The sequence below is a fragment of the Somniosus microcephalus genome, unplaced genomic scaffold (genome assembly GCF_052327205.1).
Source record: "Somniosus microcephalus isolate GS21.2 unplaced genomic scaffold, FLI_Smic_1.0 scaffold84, whole genome shotgun sequence".
Taxonomy (NCBI): domain Eukaryota; kingdom Metazoa; phylum Chordata; class Chondrichthyes; order Squaliformes; family Somniosidae; genus Somniosus; species Somniosus microcephalus.
Genome location: NW_028225271.1, coordinates 107,103 through 124,808, shown reverse-complemented (window position 1 = coordinate 124,808; position 17,706 = coordinate 107,103). Strand labels below are relative to the sequence as shown.

General features: G+C 47.6%; 1 protein-coding gene across 1 annotated transcript; it reads left to right on the top strand.

The window, feature by feature from the left end:
* The first annotated feature begins 154 nt into the window (after positions 1–154).
* LOC147083108 (uncharacterized) lies at positions 155–5,567 on the top strand. The gene is made up of 2 exons (XM_085980264.1): positions 155–239; positions 4,225–5,567. Exon 2 carries the CDS (start codon positions 4,235–4,237, stop codon positions 5,543–5,545), a length of 1,311 nt encoding a protein of 436 aa, XP_085836390.1. The 5' UTR covers positions 155–239; positions 4,225–4,234; the 3' UTR covers positions 5,546–5,567.
* The last annotated feature ends 12,139 nt before the right edge of the window (positions 5,568–17,706 follow it).

Below are 17,706 nucleotides of genomic sequence, written 5' to 3'. Positions count from 1 at the left end.
TCATTGTCTGCAGGAGCTGTTAAAGGGAAGAGGAGGGGGTGGAAAAAAACCAGCTTGTGAGTGTTTATTCCTTTGCATTACCTTTATTGCAAGGCTATTCATCAACTGCATTCATTGAAAAATAAGTGAACCTTTTCTCTTTTCGACTTTTATCCAGAACAAAGAGCCCTGGTGCTGTGAACATTTTGGTGGGCAGACACTTTTAAAGGGACAAAGACCAGCATTCTTCCTCCTCTCTTGTGAGTATTTGTGGTGGGTGAGAGAGGGGGGGGGGTGAGTCAAAGGGGACTGCGGCCCCTTTTCAACAAAAAAAATTGCTTGGCCATTTAAAGGGGAATGGGTGCCCCCCAGGTATTTAAAGGGGCAGTGTCTCTCTCTGTATCATGTCAGAGCAGGGAGGTTCTGCTTCAACTGTACAAAACACCAGTTGGGCCACCGGCTAGTCCAAATCATCCTGTAGTTTCTCGGCATCCTCCTCACAGCACACACGCCCACCCAGCTTTGTGTCGTCTGCAAATTTGGAGATATTACATCTAGTTCCCTTGTCTAGATCATTAATATATATTGTGAATAGCTGGGGTCCAAGGACCGATCCCTGCGGTACCCCACTAGTCACTGCCCGCCACTTGGAAAAAGACCCGTTTATTCCAACTCTTTGCTTTCTATCTGCCAACCAGTTCTCTATCCAAGTCAATACCTTGCCCCCCAATCCCATGTGCCTTAACTTTACACGCTAATCTCTTATGCGAGACCTTATCGAAAGCCTTCTAAAAGTCCAAATACACCACATCCACTGGTTCGCCCTTATCTATTTTACTCGTTACATCCTCAAAAAATTCCAGTAGATTAGTCAAGCACGATTTACCTTTTGTAAATCCATGTTGACTTTGTCCGATCCTGTCACTGTTTTCCAAGTGCTCTGCTATTACATCTTTTATAATGGACTCTAGCAGTTTCCCCACTACCGATGTCAGGCTTACTGGTCTGTAATTCCCCGTTTTCTCTCTACCACCTTTTTTGAATAGTGGGGTAACATTAGCAACCCTCCAATTCATGGGTACTGTTCCAGATTCCATCGAAAACCCAGCAGCTTCTCCTCCATCTCCATTCCAGCTCAAACTGCTGCAACAAAAAGACCTACACAGGCGGCCAGGGACCGACTTCCGTCACCTGCAATAAAACTCTTCCCGACAGCCGCTAACTAATGGCGGCCGCAGCACCCACAATTCCCCGCGCCCCAGAAACTGCTCTATCCAACGCGCTGATTTACCTGCTGAGAGTGCGCATGCTCCCCGGGGCCGCGGGCCATTCTGGGAGCCTGGCTCCTGTCCTTTGTGCCGAGTCTGACTCAGTGGAACCGGCTGAAGAAACCGGGAAGCGACGGCTCGGTTGGGGGAGGCGCTGCACCCTGGGTTTCCTGGTGCCGGGGCTCTGGCTGCACGTCCGCTGGGCCCGGCCGCTCTGATTCTGATTGAGGTTTTTGATGAGGTAACAGAGAGGGTTGATGAGGGCAATGCGGTTAATGTGGAGTACCTGGATTTCCAAAAGGCGTTCGACAGCGTGTAAAGTTAAGACACATGGGATTGGGGGCAAGGTACTGACTTGGATAGAGAACTGGTTGGCAGACAGAAAGCCAAGAGTTGGAATAAATGGGTCTTTTTCCAAATGGCAGGCAGTGACTAGTGGGGTACCGCAGGGATCGGTCCTTGGACCCCAGCTATTCACAATATATATTAATGATCTGGATGAGGGAACTAGATGTAATATCTCCAAGTTTGCAGACGACACAAAGCTGGGTGGGCGTGTGTGCTGTGAGGAGGATGCCGAGAAACTCCAGTATGATTTGGACAGGTTGGGTGATTGGGCAGAAGCATGGCAGATGCAATATAACATGGATAAATGCGAGGTTATCCACTTTGGTGTCAAAAACAGGAAGGCAGATTATTATCTGAATGGCAATAGATTGGGAGATGGGGAAGTGCAACGAAACCTGGGTGTCCTTGTGCACCAGTCGCTGAAGGTAAGCATGCAGGTGCAGCAGGCGGTTCAGAAGGCAAATGGTATATTGGCCTTCGTAGCGAGAGGTTTTGAGTACAGGAACAAGGATGTCTTCCTGCAGTTGTACAGGGCCTTGGTGAGACCACATCTTGAGTAGTGTGTGCCGTTTTGGTCGCCTTATCTGAGGAAGGATGTTCTTGCCATGGAAGGAGTGCAGCGAAGATTCACCAGGCTGATACCTGGGATGGCAGGAATGATGTATGAGGAGAGATTGGGTCGATTGGGCTTGTACTTGCTGGAGTTTAGAAGAATGAGAGGGGATCTCATTGAAACTTATAAAATTCTAACAGGACTACACAGACTAGATGCAGGAAGGATGTTCCCGATGGCCGGGGAGTCCAGAAACAGGGGTCACAGTCTAAGGATAAGGGGTAAGCCATTTAGGACAGAGATGAGGAGGAATTTCTTCACCCAGAGAGTGGTGAACCTGTGGAATTCTCTACCACAGAAGGCAGTAGAGGCCAATTCATTAAATATATTCAAGAAGGAGTTAGATATATTTCTTAAGGCTAAAGGGATCAAGGGATATGGGGAGAAGGCAGGGACAGGGTACTGAATTTGGATGATCAGCCATGATCTCATTGAATGGCGGAGCAGGCTCGAGGGGCCGAATGCTGCTATCTTCTATGTTTCTATGTTCAGCCTCAGACAAATGTTAGGGAGAGGGATGGAGTCAGTGGCTAGGGAACGGAGTTTGTGGGGTGTCTGTCCCTTTAACTACAATTCATAGAATTATAGAAATTTACAGCACAGAAGGAGGCCATTCTGCCCATCTTGTCCGTGCCGGCTGACCAAGAGCTCTCCTCCCTAATCCCACTTTCCAGCACTTGGTCCGTAGCCTTGTAGGTTACGGCACTTCAAGTACTTTTTAAATGTGATGAGAGTTTCTGCCTCTACCACCAGTTATGGCAGTGAGTTCCAGACCCCACCACCCTCTGGGTGAAGAAAGTTCCCCTCAACGCCCCTCTAAACCTCCGACCAATTACTTTAAATCTATGCCCCCTGGTTATTGATCTGTCTGCTAAGGGAAATACGTCCTTTGTATCCACTCTCTGCCCCTCATAATGTTATACACCCCAATCAGGTCTCCCCTCAGCCTCCTCTGTTCCAAAGAAAACAACCCCAGCCTCTCCAATCTTTCCTGGTAGCTAAAATTCTCTAGTCCTGGCAACATCCTCGTAAATCTCCCCTCTCGAGCAGTCACATCTTTCCTGCAATGGGGCGACCAGAACTGCACGCAGCACTCTAGCCGGTGGCCTAACTGGTGTTTTGTACAGTTCAAGCAGAACCTCCCTGCTCTTACATGATACAGAAAGAGAGAGGCACTGACATATGAGGAGAGATTGGGTCGATTGGGCTTATACTCGCTGGAGTTTAGAAGAATGAGAGGGGATCTCATTGAAACTTATAAAATTCTGACAGGACTAGACAGACTAGATGCAGGAAGGATGTTCCCGATGGCTGGGGAGTCCAGAACCAGGGGTCACAGTCTAAGGATAAGGGGTAAGCCATTTAGGACAGAAATGAGGAGGGATTTCTTCACCCAGAGAGTGGTGAACCTGTGGAATTCTCTACCACAGAAGGCAGTAGAGGCCAATTCATTAAATATATTCAAGAAGGAGTTGGATATATTTCTTAAGGCTATAGGGATATGGGGAGAAAGCAGGGACAGGTTACTGAATTTGGATGATCAGCCATGATCGCATTGAATGGCGGAGCAGGCTCGAGGGGCCGAATGACCTACTCCTGCTCCTATCTTCTATGTTTCCCTCACTGATCGTGGCTCTTCACCAACACCGACTTTACAAAGAAAGCCCCGTGCGGCAGCCTGGAGCTCAGGGGCCCAGCGCGCAGGTGCAGGGGAGGATGATTGACAGGGGCCCAGGGGGTGTGCTGAGCATGCGCAGAGCGGGCCGGGCGCCTGTGGAGCAGGAGAGGGCGGGGCCATGGGGCGCTGCGTGGTGTCAGCCACAACTCAGCGCGGCGGCTGGAGCACTTTCTGGAGCGCGGGGGCTTGTGGGAATTGCAGCCACCATTACTGTTGATCCTTTCAACCAACCTGTGCAGCAGCTGGGGCCTGAAAATCAGCTTCAGTGCCCCTGGGCTGGGAAAGGGGGACATGAGACAACATTTTCCCTCTTACCCCTTTCTACACTCCTTTTACAGGGTTTTAGAAATGGAGCATTTACAGACAGGAAGCTCAGACCAAACATCACGTCAGGATCTGACAGAGTCGCTCAATTCATCAGGACCTGAATATCATCGGCCTTTGCACATGGAAGGAGGGAGCAGCGATCGCAGCGCAGACAAACCGCACACGTGTTCCATGTGTGGACTCGGATTCAGCCGATCGCCTGACCTGGCGAGACACGTGCTCCGTCACACCGGGGAGAAACCGGGTAAAGGTGGGGACAGCGGGAAGGGATTCAGTTCCCCGTCTACATCAGAAGTTCATCCGCACAGTCACCCTGGGGACAGTCCGTTCACCTGCTCCGTGTGTGGGAAGGGATTCACTTGCACATCCCACCTGCTGAGACACCAGAGAGTTCACACTGATGAGAGACCGTTTCAATGTTCCGACTGTGAGAAGAGCTTCAAATTCTCCAGGGATCTGAAGGAACACCAGCTTGTCCACACTGATGAAAGACCGTTTACATGTTCCAACTGTGGGAAGAGTTTTAAAAGCTCCAGGGTTCTGACTAGTCACCAGCGAGTTCACACCGGGGAGAGGCCATTTCCTTGCTCTGTGTGTGGGAAGGGATTCACTGATTCATCGACCCTGCTGACACACCAGCTTGTTCACACTGATGAGAAACCATTTAAATGTTCTGACTGTGGGAAGAGCTTTAAATGCCCCAGGGATCTGAAGGATCACCAGCTTGTTCACACCGATGAGAGACCGTTTACATGTTCTGACTGTGGGAAGAGTTTTAAAAGCTCCGGGGCTCTGACCAAACACCAGCGAGTTCACACTGGGGAGAGGCCATTTCCCTGCTCTGTGTGTGGGAAGGGATTCACTGATTCATCTAACTTGCTGACACACCAGCTTGTTCACACTGATGAGAGACCCTTTAAATGTTCTGACTGTGGGAAGAGCTTTAAAAGATCCGGGGCTCTGACTACACACCAGCTTGTTCACACTGATGAGAGGCCGTTTACATGTTCTGACTGTGGGAAGAGCTTTAAATACTCCCGGGACCTGAAGCAACACCAGCTTGTTCACACAGATCAGAGACCGTTTACATGTTCTGACTGTGGTAAGAGTTTTAAACGCTCCAGGGCTCTGACCAGACACCAGCAAGTTCACACTGGGGAGAGGCCATTTCCCTGCTCTGTGTGTGGGAAGGGATTCTTGCAGTCCAACAACCTGCTGGCACACCAGCTTGTTCACACTGATGAGAGGCCGTTTACATGTTCTGACTGTGGGAAGAGCTTTAAAAGCTCCAGTGACCTGCTGAGACACCAGCGAGTTCACACTGTTCTGTAGCGCAGGGCCCTGTAGACAGCTGGGGTGACATGAACGTGGAATGGATGAATGTTTTATAAATTCTTGTACTGCTGTTTAATCTTTCAATCTGTTGTGCTGATGATTCCCTTGATTTGACTGTTAATGTTATTTTTGTTTTTCTCCTTATCACAGGCAATTGCCTATTAAAAGTCAACCATCTCAACCAATAAAACCTGTAACATAACAAAAAAAGTTTAAAGGAAACTTAAATGAAATTAAAATTCTATTTTCGGTGGTGATGATGCACGCCAGTCCCTTCGATACCCACCGGTCACGGAAGGCCTCGAGCGCGCCGGTGGACTGTTCATGTTATTACATCGAATGTACAGCACAGAAACAGGCCATTCGGCCCAACTGGTCCATGCCGGGGTTTATGCTCCACGCGAGCCTCCTCCGACATATCCTCCTATGTTTATCTGGCTTCTCCTTAAATACATCTATACCATTGGCCTCAACTACTCCTTGTGGGAGCGAGTTCCCCATTCTCATCACTCTCTGGGTAAAAAAGTTTCTCCTGAATTCCCTCCTGGATTTATTAGTGACTTTTATATTTATGGCCCCGTAACTATGATGAGATTCTGTTAATCTGACCAGTATGTTGTTGTACTTTGTCTTTTTCTGATGAATGAAACATTACTGAGTCCCTGTACCCGTGTTATGGGATGAAGTGCCAGACAAGTGAAGGCACAACGTCTGGGTGTGAATCTAATAATAACCTCACGGACCGTATAGGTGTGATAACCAGACGGGCTTGTGGTTATAGTCTGGTCACAGATGGACTAAATTCCCTGAATTAGCAGGAGTTCAGGAGGCGGTCAACAGACGGGTCCAAACAATCCCATTTCCTGAGCGGTAACCAAGCTTGTGCATAAGAACAGGCCACTTAAGCCGTTGTCAGTTGGAACAGACTCGAGAAGATTGCGCGTGAATCCACTGTACTTCTATTCTCCAGATTGAAGGAATTATCATCCGATCTGTGTTATGCAGCGCTCTTAATAAAGCCTGGAGAGACAATCTGTGTTCTTGTGAGCTTGATTATCTGGTATCTGAAACCCTGGGACTCCCGATCATTAGAGTCAACCTCAGTGTGTGGAAAGGGATTCCCTGGTGTATCCCACCCGCTGACACACCAGAGTGTCCACAGTGTGACTGTGGTGGGTCGATTCCACTGTTTCCGATGCCTTTAATCACATCCAGGTCCATGTTAATTCAGGCAACTGGGGCTTGTTAATGTTAAGAGCCCCCAATAACTGGGCTGGATTTAAAGATTATTCCCTGTTCTCTCAGTACTAGTGAGCAGAGTGAAGCTGATGTTATAGAATCATAGTGCACAGTAGGATGCCTTTCGGCCCATCGTGCTGCTGCTGGCTCTCTGAAAGAGCGATGCAATTAGTCCCACAGCCCTGCAAATTTCTGCTTTTAGTATATATCCAATTCCCTTTTGAATGTTACTATTGAATCTGCTTCCACCTCCCATTCAGGCAGTGCATTCCAGATCATCACAATTCGCTGTGTAAAAAAAGTCTCCTCATTTCCTCTCTTGATACTTTTGCCAATGATCTGAAATCTGTGTCCCCTCGTTACCGACCCTCCTGCCAGTGACAACAGCTTCTCCTTGTTTGCGCGATCAAAACCCCTCATAATTTTGAGCACCTCGATCACAGCTCCACTTAACCGTCTCTGCTCCAAGTTATATTGCCAGTGTTTTGTGAATTGTTGCTGTGATCGAGGTGCTGGATGTCCGTGCCTGGGGAATGGGACATTCTATCCTCGTGAGCACCGAGTGTCAGCATCCAGCAATCTCTGGTCAGGGACTGTCTTTTTAAACTGCCTCACCTGAGCTTTTTGACTCCCTGATTTCATTATTAAACATTTCAGAGTTTTTGCAGAGTGACCAAGGCTGAACAGATAAATGTGAGGTATTACATTTTGGTAGGAAGAATGGGGAGGTCACTTATCACTGGGAGGGTGCGAGTCTAGGTGGGGTAGAGGAACAAAGGGATCTCGGAGTACAAATACACAAATCACTAAAAGTTGCGACACAGGTTAGCAAGGCCATAAAAAAAGCAAACCAAGCACTAGGGTTTATTTCTAGAGGGATAGAATTGAAAAGTAGTGAAGTTATGCTAAACCTGTATCGAACCTTGGTTAGACCACACTTAGAGTACTGCATACAGTTCTGGTCGCCATATTATAAAAAGGATATAGAGGCACTGGAGAGGGTGCAGAGAAGATTTACAAGGATGATACCAGAAATGCGAGGGTATACATATCACAAAGGATGAACAGGCTGGGTCTCTTTTCTCTTGAAAACAGAAGGCTGAGGGGTGACCTAATAGAGGTCTTTAAAATTATGAAAAATGTTGATAGAGTGGATACAGAGAGAATGTTTCCACTTGTGGGGAAGAGCATAACTAGAGGCCTCAATATAAGATAGTCACCAAGAAATCCAATAGGGAATTCAGCAGAAACTTCTTTACCCAGAGAGTGGTGAGAATGTGGAACTCGCTGCCACAGGGAGTGGTTGAAGCGAATAGTATCGATGCATTTAAGGGGAGGCTAGACAAGCATATGAGGGAGAAGGGAATCGAGGGTTATGCTGATAGATTTAGATGAGGAAAGACAGGAGGAGGCTCGAGTGGAGCATAAACACCGGCATGGACTGGTTGGGCCGAATGGCCTGTTTCTCTGCCGTATATCCGATGTAATCCTATGTCAAGTATCCCAGCTGGCTTAGCTCCAGGCACTTTAGCTCAGTGGGCAGCACTCTCACCTCTGAGTCAGAAGGTCGTGGGTTCAAGTCCCAGTCCAGAGACTTGAGCATAAAAATCTAGGCTGACACTCCAGTACTGAGAGAGTGCTGCGCTGTCAGAGGTGCCGTCTTTCGGATGAGATGTTAAACCGAGGCCCCCGTCTGCTCTTTCAGGTGGATGTAAAAGATCCCATGGCACTACATTGAAGAAGAGCAGGGGAGTTCTCCCCGGTGTCCTGGGGCCAATATTTATCCCTCAATCAACATCACTGAAATAGATTATCTGGTCATTGTCACATTGTCTGTTTGTGGGAGCTTGCTGTGCGCCAATTGGCTGCTGCGTTTCCTACATTACAACAGTGACTACACTTCAGAAGTTCTTCATTGGCTGTAAAGCGCTCTGGGACATCCTGAGGTTGTGAAAGGCGCTATATAAATGCAAGTCTTTCTTTCTCAGCAAGAGGGCGAGTGTCAGTGGTTGGAGGGAGGGGCTCAGTGTTGTCACTGGGTGGACACAGACAGATTGAAGCTAAAAGACAGAGAATGCTGAAGTTTGGAATGAGATGAGCCGTTTGCCTCGATAAGGGAGGTGGTTGCTAAGAGACCTACAGCGCTAATAACACTGCAAACTGCTCAGGCAGCAGACTTGTTGCAACATGTGAGGTCACGAGTGAGTTGGTGGACAGACAACAGAGACTTCCGCATTCCTGAGAGACAAACTGGTTCTGTAACCGGGAGAACAGGTTGAGGGAGTCACTCTACGTGGGACGGCTCGTCTCAGGTGTTAACACAGAGTCAGCTTGGGAATGGGATGATCAATGAATCATAGAATCAAAGAAATTTACAGCACAGAAGGAGGCCATTCGGCCCATCTTGTCCGTGCCGGCCGACAAAGAGCTATCCACCCTAACCCCACTTTCCAGCACTTGGTCCGTAGCCTTGTAGGTTACGGCACTTCAAGTGCATATCCAAGTGCTTTTTAATGTGATGAGGGTCTCTGCCTCTACCACCCTTTCAGGCAGTGAGTTCCAGACCCCCACCACCCTCTGGGTGAAAACATTTCTCCTCAAATCCCCTCTAAACTTCTGACCAATTACTTTAAATCTGTGCCCCCTGGTTATTGACCCTTCTGCTAAGGGAAATAGGTCCTTCCTGTCCACTCTATCTAGGCCCCACATAATTTTATACACCTGTGGTAAACCACTGTTTGTATTCCTGTTTGTCCTGTTTGTATTCCACTGTGGACATGCCTCGGCTGACTCCTCCCACAGGTCCTAGTATAAAGGTGACTGCTCCCCAGCCCTTGGTATCCTGGACCGGTCGACCACTCGAGGCAGACCTCCATTCTGTTGTTAATAAAAGCCTTTGGTTACTCTTCTAACTCTCAGTCTTTTATGAGTAATTGATAGCGCATCAACACCTCAATTAGGTCTCCCCTCAGCCTCCTCTGTTCCAAAGAAAACAACCGCAGCCTATCCAATCTTTCCTCATAGCTAAAATTCCCCAGACCAGGCAACATCCTCGTAAATCTCCTCTGCACCCCCTCTAGTGCAATCACATCCTTCCTGTAATGTGGTGACCAGAACTGCACGCAGTGTTCTAGCTGTGGCCTAACTAGTGTTTTATACAGTTCAAGCATAACCTCCCTGCTCTTATATTCTATGCCTCGGCTAATAAAGGCAAGTATCCCGTGTGCCTTCTTAATCTCCTTATCTACCTGTCCTGCTACCTTCAGGGATCTGTGGACATGCACTCCAAGGTCCCTCTGATCCTCTGCACTTCTCAGTGTCCTACCATTTATAGTCTATTCTCTTGCCTTGTTAGCCCTCCCCAAATGTATTACCTCACACTTCTCCGGATTGAATTCCATTTGCCACTGTTCTGCCCACCTGACCAGTCCATTGATATCTTCCTGCAGTCTGCAGCTTTCTTCTTCATTATCAACCACACGGCCAACTTTTGCATCATCTGCAAACTTCTTAATTATACTTCCCACATTCAAGTCCAAATCATTGATTTATACCACAAAAAGCAAAGGACCCAGTACTGAGCCCTGTGGAACCCCACTGGAAACAGCCTTCCAGTCACAAACCCCCTTCGACCTTTACCCTTTGTTTCCTGCCTCTGAGCCAATTTTGGATCCAACTTGTCCCTTTGTCTTGGATCCCACGGGCTTTTACTTTTGTGACCAGTCTGTCATGTGGGACCTTATCAAAAGCCTTGCTAAAATCCATATAGACTGCATCAAATGCACTACCCTCATCGACCCTCCTTCTTACCTCCTCAAAAAATGCAATCAAGCTAACCAGACACGACCTTCCCTGAACAAATCCATGCTGTCTGTCCCTGATTAATCTAAATGAAGATTTATCCTGTTTCTTATAATTCCAATAATTTTCCCACCACTGAGGTTAGGCTGACTGGCCTGTAATTACTCAGTCTATCCCTTTCTCCCTTTTTAATCAATATTACCACGTTAGCAGTCCTCCGGCACCAACCCTGTAACCAGAGAGGATTGGAAAATGATGGTCAGAGCCTCTGCTATTTCCTCTCTTATCCCCGGAGCCCTGCAAGTTTATTTCCCTCAAGTGCCGATCCAGTCTCCCCTTGAAAACATTGAGTGTCTCCGCTTCCACCACTTCCGTCGGCAGCGAGTTCCAGGTCCTCACCACTGGCTGCGTAAAAAAGTTTTTCTTCACATCCCCCCTGTATCTCTTGCCCAAAACCTTAACTCTGTGTCCCCTAGTCCTTGTACCATCAACTATTGGGAACAGACTCTCCCCATCTAGCCTATCCAAACTAGTCATAATCCTGTACACCTCTATCAAATCACCCCTCAACCTCCTTTGCCCTAATGAAAACAAATCCAGCTTCTCCAAGCCGTCCTTGTAGCTAAGATCCCCATCCCTGGAACCATTCTGGTAAATCTCCTCTGCACCCTCTCAAGGGCCTTCACATCCTTCCTAAAGTGTGGCGACCAGAAGTGTCTCCAACTCGAGGAACTTGGGCTCAGAGTTGATGAGCTGGAGTCCGAGCTTCGGACACTGCGATACATCAGGGAGGGAGAAAGTTACCTGGACTCTTTGATCCAGGAGGCAGTCATACCCCTTAGGTTAAATCCTTCAGATTTGGTCTGTGGTCAGGGACAGGAGGGTGTGACTATGAGTGAGGCAGGTATGGGGATTCAGAAGTTAGCATTGGAGGAGCATCAGCCCTTGCACTTGTCAACAGGTACGAGGTTCTTGCAGCCTGGGTGGGCGAGAGCGGGGACTGCAGGGAGGATGGGCAAACTGACCACAACACCGTGGTACAGGGGTCATTCAAGTTGGGGGAATAAAAAGGAATGTAGTAGTGGTAGGGGACAGTATAGTTAGGGGGATAGATACTGTTCTCTGTAGCCGAGAGCGTGAGTCCCGAAGGCTATGTTGCTTGCCCGGTGCCAGGGTTAAGGACATCTCTAGGCTGGAGAGGAACTTGGAGTGGGAGGGGAAGGATCCAGTTGTCGTGGTCCACACAGGTACCAAGGACATAGGTAGGACTAAGAAAGAGGTTCTACTGAGGGAGTATGAGCAGCTAGGGGCTATATTAAAAAGCAGAACCACAAAGTCATCTCTGGATTACTACATGAGCCACGAGCAAATTGGCATACGGTCAATAAGATCAGAGATTTGAATGCGTGGCTCACGGATTGGTGTGGGAGAAATGTGTTTCAATTCATGGGGCACTGGCACCAGTACTGGGGAAAGAGGGAGCTGTTCCGTTGGGACGGGCTTCACTTGAAGTGTGCGGGGACCAGTGTCCTGGCGAATCGAATATCTAGGGCTGTAGATAGGGCTTTAAACTAAATAGTGGGTGGGGGGGGGTTCAGGTGAGGGAAAACCTAGAAAGTTAAAGAGAAAGGACAAGGCAATAGTGCAGGGTAGCGATAGGGGTAATGATAACCAGAGTGTGACAGGAAGGGACAGAGTGTACAAGCATAAGAGTGTACCTGCAAATAAGGTCAGAGTAGGAAAAATGGTAAAAAGACAAAATTAAAGGCTCTTTATCTGAATGCACGCAGCATTCGTAACAAGATAGATGAGTTGACGGCACAAATAGAAATAAATGGTTATGATCTGATCGCCATTACAGAGACGTGGTTACAAGGTGACCAAGGCTGGGAACTGAATATTCAGGAGTATTTGACATTTCGGAAGGATAGGCAGAAAGGAAAAGGAGGTGGGGTAGCTCTGTTAATAAAGGATGAGATCAGTACAGTGGTGAGAAATGATCTTGGCTCGGAAGATCAAGATGTAGAATCAGTTTGGGTGGAGATAAGAAATAATAAGGGAAAGAAGTCACTGGTGGGAGTGGTCTATAGGCCCCCTAACAGTAGCTACACTGTGGGACAGAGTATAAATCAAGAAATAATGGGGGCTTGTAAGAAAGGCCCTGCAATAATTGTGGGTGATTTTAATCTTCAAATCAAATTGGCAAAGGTAGCCTTAAGGACGAGTTCATGGAGTGTATTCAGGACAGATTCTTGGAACAATATGTTGTGGAACCCACCAGGGAACAGGCTATTTTAGATTTGGTAATGTGTAATGAGACAGGATTAGTGAATGATTTCATAGTAAAGGATCCTCTGGGGAACCTGCTCATTACATGATAGAATTTCAAATTCAAGTTGAGGGTCAGAAACTTGGGCCTGAAACTAGTGTCTTAAACTTAAAGGATATTACAAGGGTATGAAGACAGAGTTGGCTAAAGTGGACTGGGAAAATAGCTTAAAAGTTAAGATGGTAGATAAGCAGTGGCAGACTTTTAAGGAGATATTTCATAACTCTCAGCAAAGATATATTCCAGTGAGAAAGACTCTGAGGATGATGAACTGAGGAAGTTAAGGAGGGTATCAATTTGAATGAAAAGGCATACAATGTTGTGAAGATTAGTGGTAGGCCAGAAGATTGGGAAATTTTTTAGAGACTTGCAAAGGATGACTAAAAAAATAATGGAGGGAGAATAATAGAAGGAGAAAATTGATTGATTAAACTAGCAAGAAATATAAAAACAGACAGTAAGAGCTTCTACAAGTATATAAAAAGGAAGAGAGTAGCTAAAGTAAACGTTGGTCCCTTAGAGGATGAAACTGGGGAATTAATAATGGGAAACAAAGAAATGGCAGAGACTTTGAACAAATATTTTGTATCTGTCTTCACGGGAGAAGATAATAAAAGCATCCCAATAATAGTGGAAAATCAAGGGGCAAAAGGGAGGGAGTAACTTAAAACATTCACTATCACTAGAGAAAAAGTACTGGGCAAACTAATGGGACTACAGGCTGACAAGTCCCCTGGACCTGATGGCCTGCATCCTGGGGTCTTAAAAGAAGTGGCTGCAGAGATAGTGGATACATTGGTTGTAATCTTCCAAAATTCCCTAGACCCTGGAAAGGTTCCAGCAGATTGGAAAACTGCAAATGTAACGCCCATATTCAAGAAAGGAGGGAGACAGATAACAGGAAACTATAGGCCAGTTAGCCTAACATCTGTCATTGGGAAGATGCTGGAATCCATGATTCAGGAAGTAGTAGCAGGACATTTAGAAAATCATAATACAATCAAGCAGAGTCAACATGGTTTTATGAAAGGAGAATCGTGTTTGACAAATTTACTAGAGTTCTTTGAGGATGTAACGAGCAGGTTGGATGAAGAGGAACCAGTAGATGTAGTTTAGTCCGTTCTATTTCCCTCACTTCTGCTCTCACCCCTTCCCCTCCCTCCCAGAACCACGATAGGGTTCCCCTTGTGCTCACCTTTCACCCCACCAGCCTCCACATTCAACGGATCATCCTCCGCCATTTCCGCCACCTCCAGCTTGATCCCACCACCAAACACATCTTCCCCTCACCTCCCCTTTCAGCATTCCGAAGGGACCGCTCCCTCCGCGACACCCTGGTCCACTCCTCTATCACCCCCAACACCCCTTCCCCTTCGCCCGGCACCTTCCTGTGCAAGCGCAGGAGATGCAACACCTGCCCTTTTACCTCCTCCCTTCCCACTGTTCAGGGCCCCAAACACTCCTTCCAGGTGAAACAGTGATTTACTTGTACTTCTTGCAATTTAGTAAACTGTATTCTCCACTCATTATACGGCCTCATAGAGTCATAACGGCACAGTAGGAGGCCATTCGGCCCATCGAGTCTGTGCCGGCTCTCTGTAGAGCAATCCAGTCAGTCCCACTCCCCCGCTCTATCCCCGTAGCCCTGCAAGTTTATTTCCCTCAAGTGCCTATCCAGTCTCCCCTTGAAAACATTGAGTGTCTCTGCTTCCACCACTTCCGTCGGCACCGAGTTCCAGGTCATCACCACTCGCTGCGTAAAAAAGATTTTCCTCACGTCCCCCCCTGTATCTCTTGCCCAAAACCTTAAATCTGTGTCCCCTAGTCCTTGTACCATCAACTAGTGGGCACAGCCTTTCCCCGTCTAGCCTATCCAAACCCGTCATAATCTTGTACACCTCTATCAAATCATCCCTCAACCTCCTTTGCTCTAATGAAAACAAATCCAGCTTCTCCAACCTCTCCTTGTAGCTAAGATCCCCCATCCCCGGAACCATTCTGGTAAATCTCCTCTGCACCCTCTCAAGGGCCTTCACATCCTTCCTAAAGTGTGGTGACCAGAAGTGTCTGCAATACTCCAGTTGTGGCCTAACCAGCGCTTTATAAAGGTTCAGCATAACTTCTCTACTTTTGTATTCAATACCTCTATTTATGAAGCCCAAGATCCCATATGCTTTGCTAACCACTCTCTCAATATGTCCTGCCACCTTCAGGGACCTACGCACATTAACTCCCAGGTCCCTCTGTCCCTGCACACTCTTTAAAACTGTGCCATTAAGTGTATATTGCCTCTCCCTGTTCCTTCTGCCAAAATGCATCACCTCACACTTCTCTGTATTAAATTCCATCTGCCACTTGTCTGCCCATTCTATTAGCCTTTCTATGTCCTGTTGCAGTCGACTGGTACCATCCTCACTGTTTGCCACACCCCCAAGTTTGGTGTCATCGGCATATTTCGAAATTCTACTCTGTATTCCAATATCCAGGTCATTTATATATATCAAAAAAAAAAGTGGCCCCAGCACTGACCCTTGGGGAACACCACTGTCTACAATCCTCCAGTTTGAAAAACAGCCATTTACCACAACTCGCTGTTTTCTGTCCTTAAGCCAATTCCTTATCCAAGCTGCCACTGACCCACCTATTCCATGAGCCTCAATTTTGTTACCCAGCCTTCTATGTGGTACTTTGTCAAACACCGTCCGAAAATCCATGTAGACAACATCCACTGCATTCCCTTCATCAATCCTCTCTGTTACTGCATCAAAAAATTTCAATTTGGTTAGTCTGTCACTTTAATTCTCCTCTACATTGGGGAGACCAACCGCAGATTGGGCGACCGCTTTGCAGATCACCTCCGTTCAGTCGGTAAAGGTGACCCCGAGCTTCCGGTCGCCTGTCACTAATTCTCCGCTCTGCTCCCACTCTGACCTCTCTGTCCTCGGCCTCTTACACTGTTCCAATGAAGCTCAACGTAAGCTCGAGGAGCAGCACCTCATCTTTCGATTAGGCACTTTACAGCTTTCTGGACTCAACATCGAGTTCAACAATTTCAGACCATAACCTCAGCCCCGATCTCTTTGTTTTTTTTTCTCTCTCACACATGGCAGCTGCCATTTCCATTTACACTTCATTTAGCGTCATCTTTTGTTTCTTAACTTGTCCCATTAAGGAGGCGGTGGCGTAGTGGTTATGTCACTAGACCAGTAAGCCAGAGGCTCAGTCAAATGCTCTGAGAATATGGGTTCAAATCTCACCGCGGCAGCTGGTGGAATTTAAATTCAATTCAATTTAATTCTGGAATTAAATGTTAGTCTTCGTAATGGCGACCATGATACCATTGTCGATTGTTGCAAAAACCCATCTGGTTCACTAATGTCCTTTAGGAAAGGAAATCTGCCGTCCTTACCTGGTCTGGCCTACATGTGACTCCAGACCCACAGCAATGTGGTTGACTCTTAATGCCCTCTGAAATGGCCTAGCAAGCCACTCAGTTGTAAACAACCGCTACGAAAAACAATAAGAATAAAACCGGACGGACGACCTCGGCACCGGAAATGACAATGACAACGGCAAACCCAGCCCTGTCGACCCTGCAAAGTCCTTCTTACCAACATCTGGGGGCTTGTGCCAAAATTGGGAGAGCTGTCCCACAGACTAGTCAAGCAACAGCCTGACATAGTCATAATTACCAAATCATACCTTACAACCAATGTCCCAGACATCACCAGAGGTGGTGGCACCGTGGTATACAGTCGGGAGGGAGTAGCCCTGGGAGTCCTCAACATTGACTCAGGACCCCATGAGGTCTCATGGCATCAAGTCAAACATGGGCAAGGAAACCTCCTGCTAATTACCACCTACCACCCACCCTCAGCTGATGAATCAGTACTCCTTCATGTTGAACACCAATTGGAAGAAGCACTGAGAGTAGCAAGGGCACAAAATGCCCTCTGGGTGGGGGACTTCAATGTCCATCACCAAGAGTGGCTCGGTAGCACCACAACTGGCCGAGTCCTAAAGGACATAGCTGCCAGACTGGGTCTGCGACAGATGGTGAGGGAGCCAACAAGAGGGAAAAACCTACTTGGTCTTGTCCTCACCAATCTCCCTGTTGCAGATGTATCTGTCCATGACAGCATTGGTGGAAGTGACCACCGCACAGTCCTTGTGGAGACGAAGTCCCGTCTTCATGTTGAGGATACCCTCCACCGTGTTGTGTGGCACTACCACTGTGCTAAATGGGACAGATTTCGAACAGATCTGGCAACTCAAAACTGGGCATCCATGAGGCGCTGTGGGCCATCAGCAGCAGCAGAATTGTATTCAACCACAATCTGTAACCTCATGGCCCGGCATATCCCTCACTCTACCATTACCATCAAGCCGGGAGATCAACCTTGGTTTAACGAAGAGTGCAGGAGAGCATGCCGGGAACAGCACCAGGCATACCGAAAAATGAGGTGTCAACCTGGTGAGGCTACAACACAGGACTACTTGCATGCCAAACAACGGAAGCAACATAGACAGACAGAGCTAAGCGATCTCACAACCATCGGATCAAATCAAAGCTCTGCAGTCCTGCCACATCCAGTCGTGAGTGGTGGTGGACAATTAAACAGTTAACAGGAGGAGGAGGCTCCAAAAATATCCCCATCCTCAATGATGGTGGAGCCCAGCACGTGAGTGCAAAAGACAAGGCTGAAGCATTTGCAACTATCTTCAGCCAGAAGTGCCGAGTGGATGATCCATCTCAGCCTCCTCCTGAGGTCCCCAGCATCACAGATGC

Coding starts and splice junctions, on each gene's coding strand:
- LOC147083108 (XM_085980264.1), top strand. CDS start 4,235: ATGGAGCATTTACAGACAGGAAGCTCAGACCAAACATCACGTCAGGAT.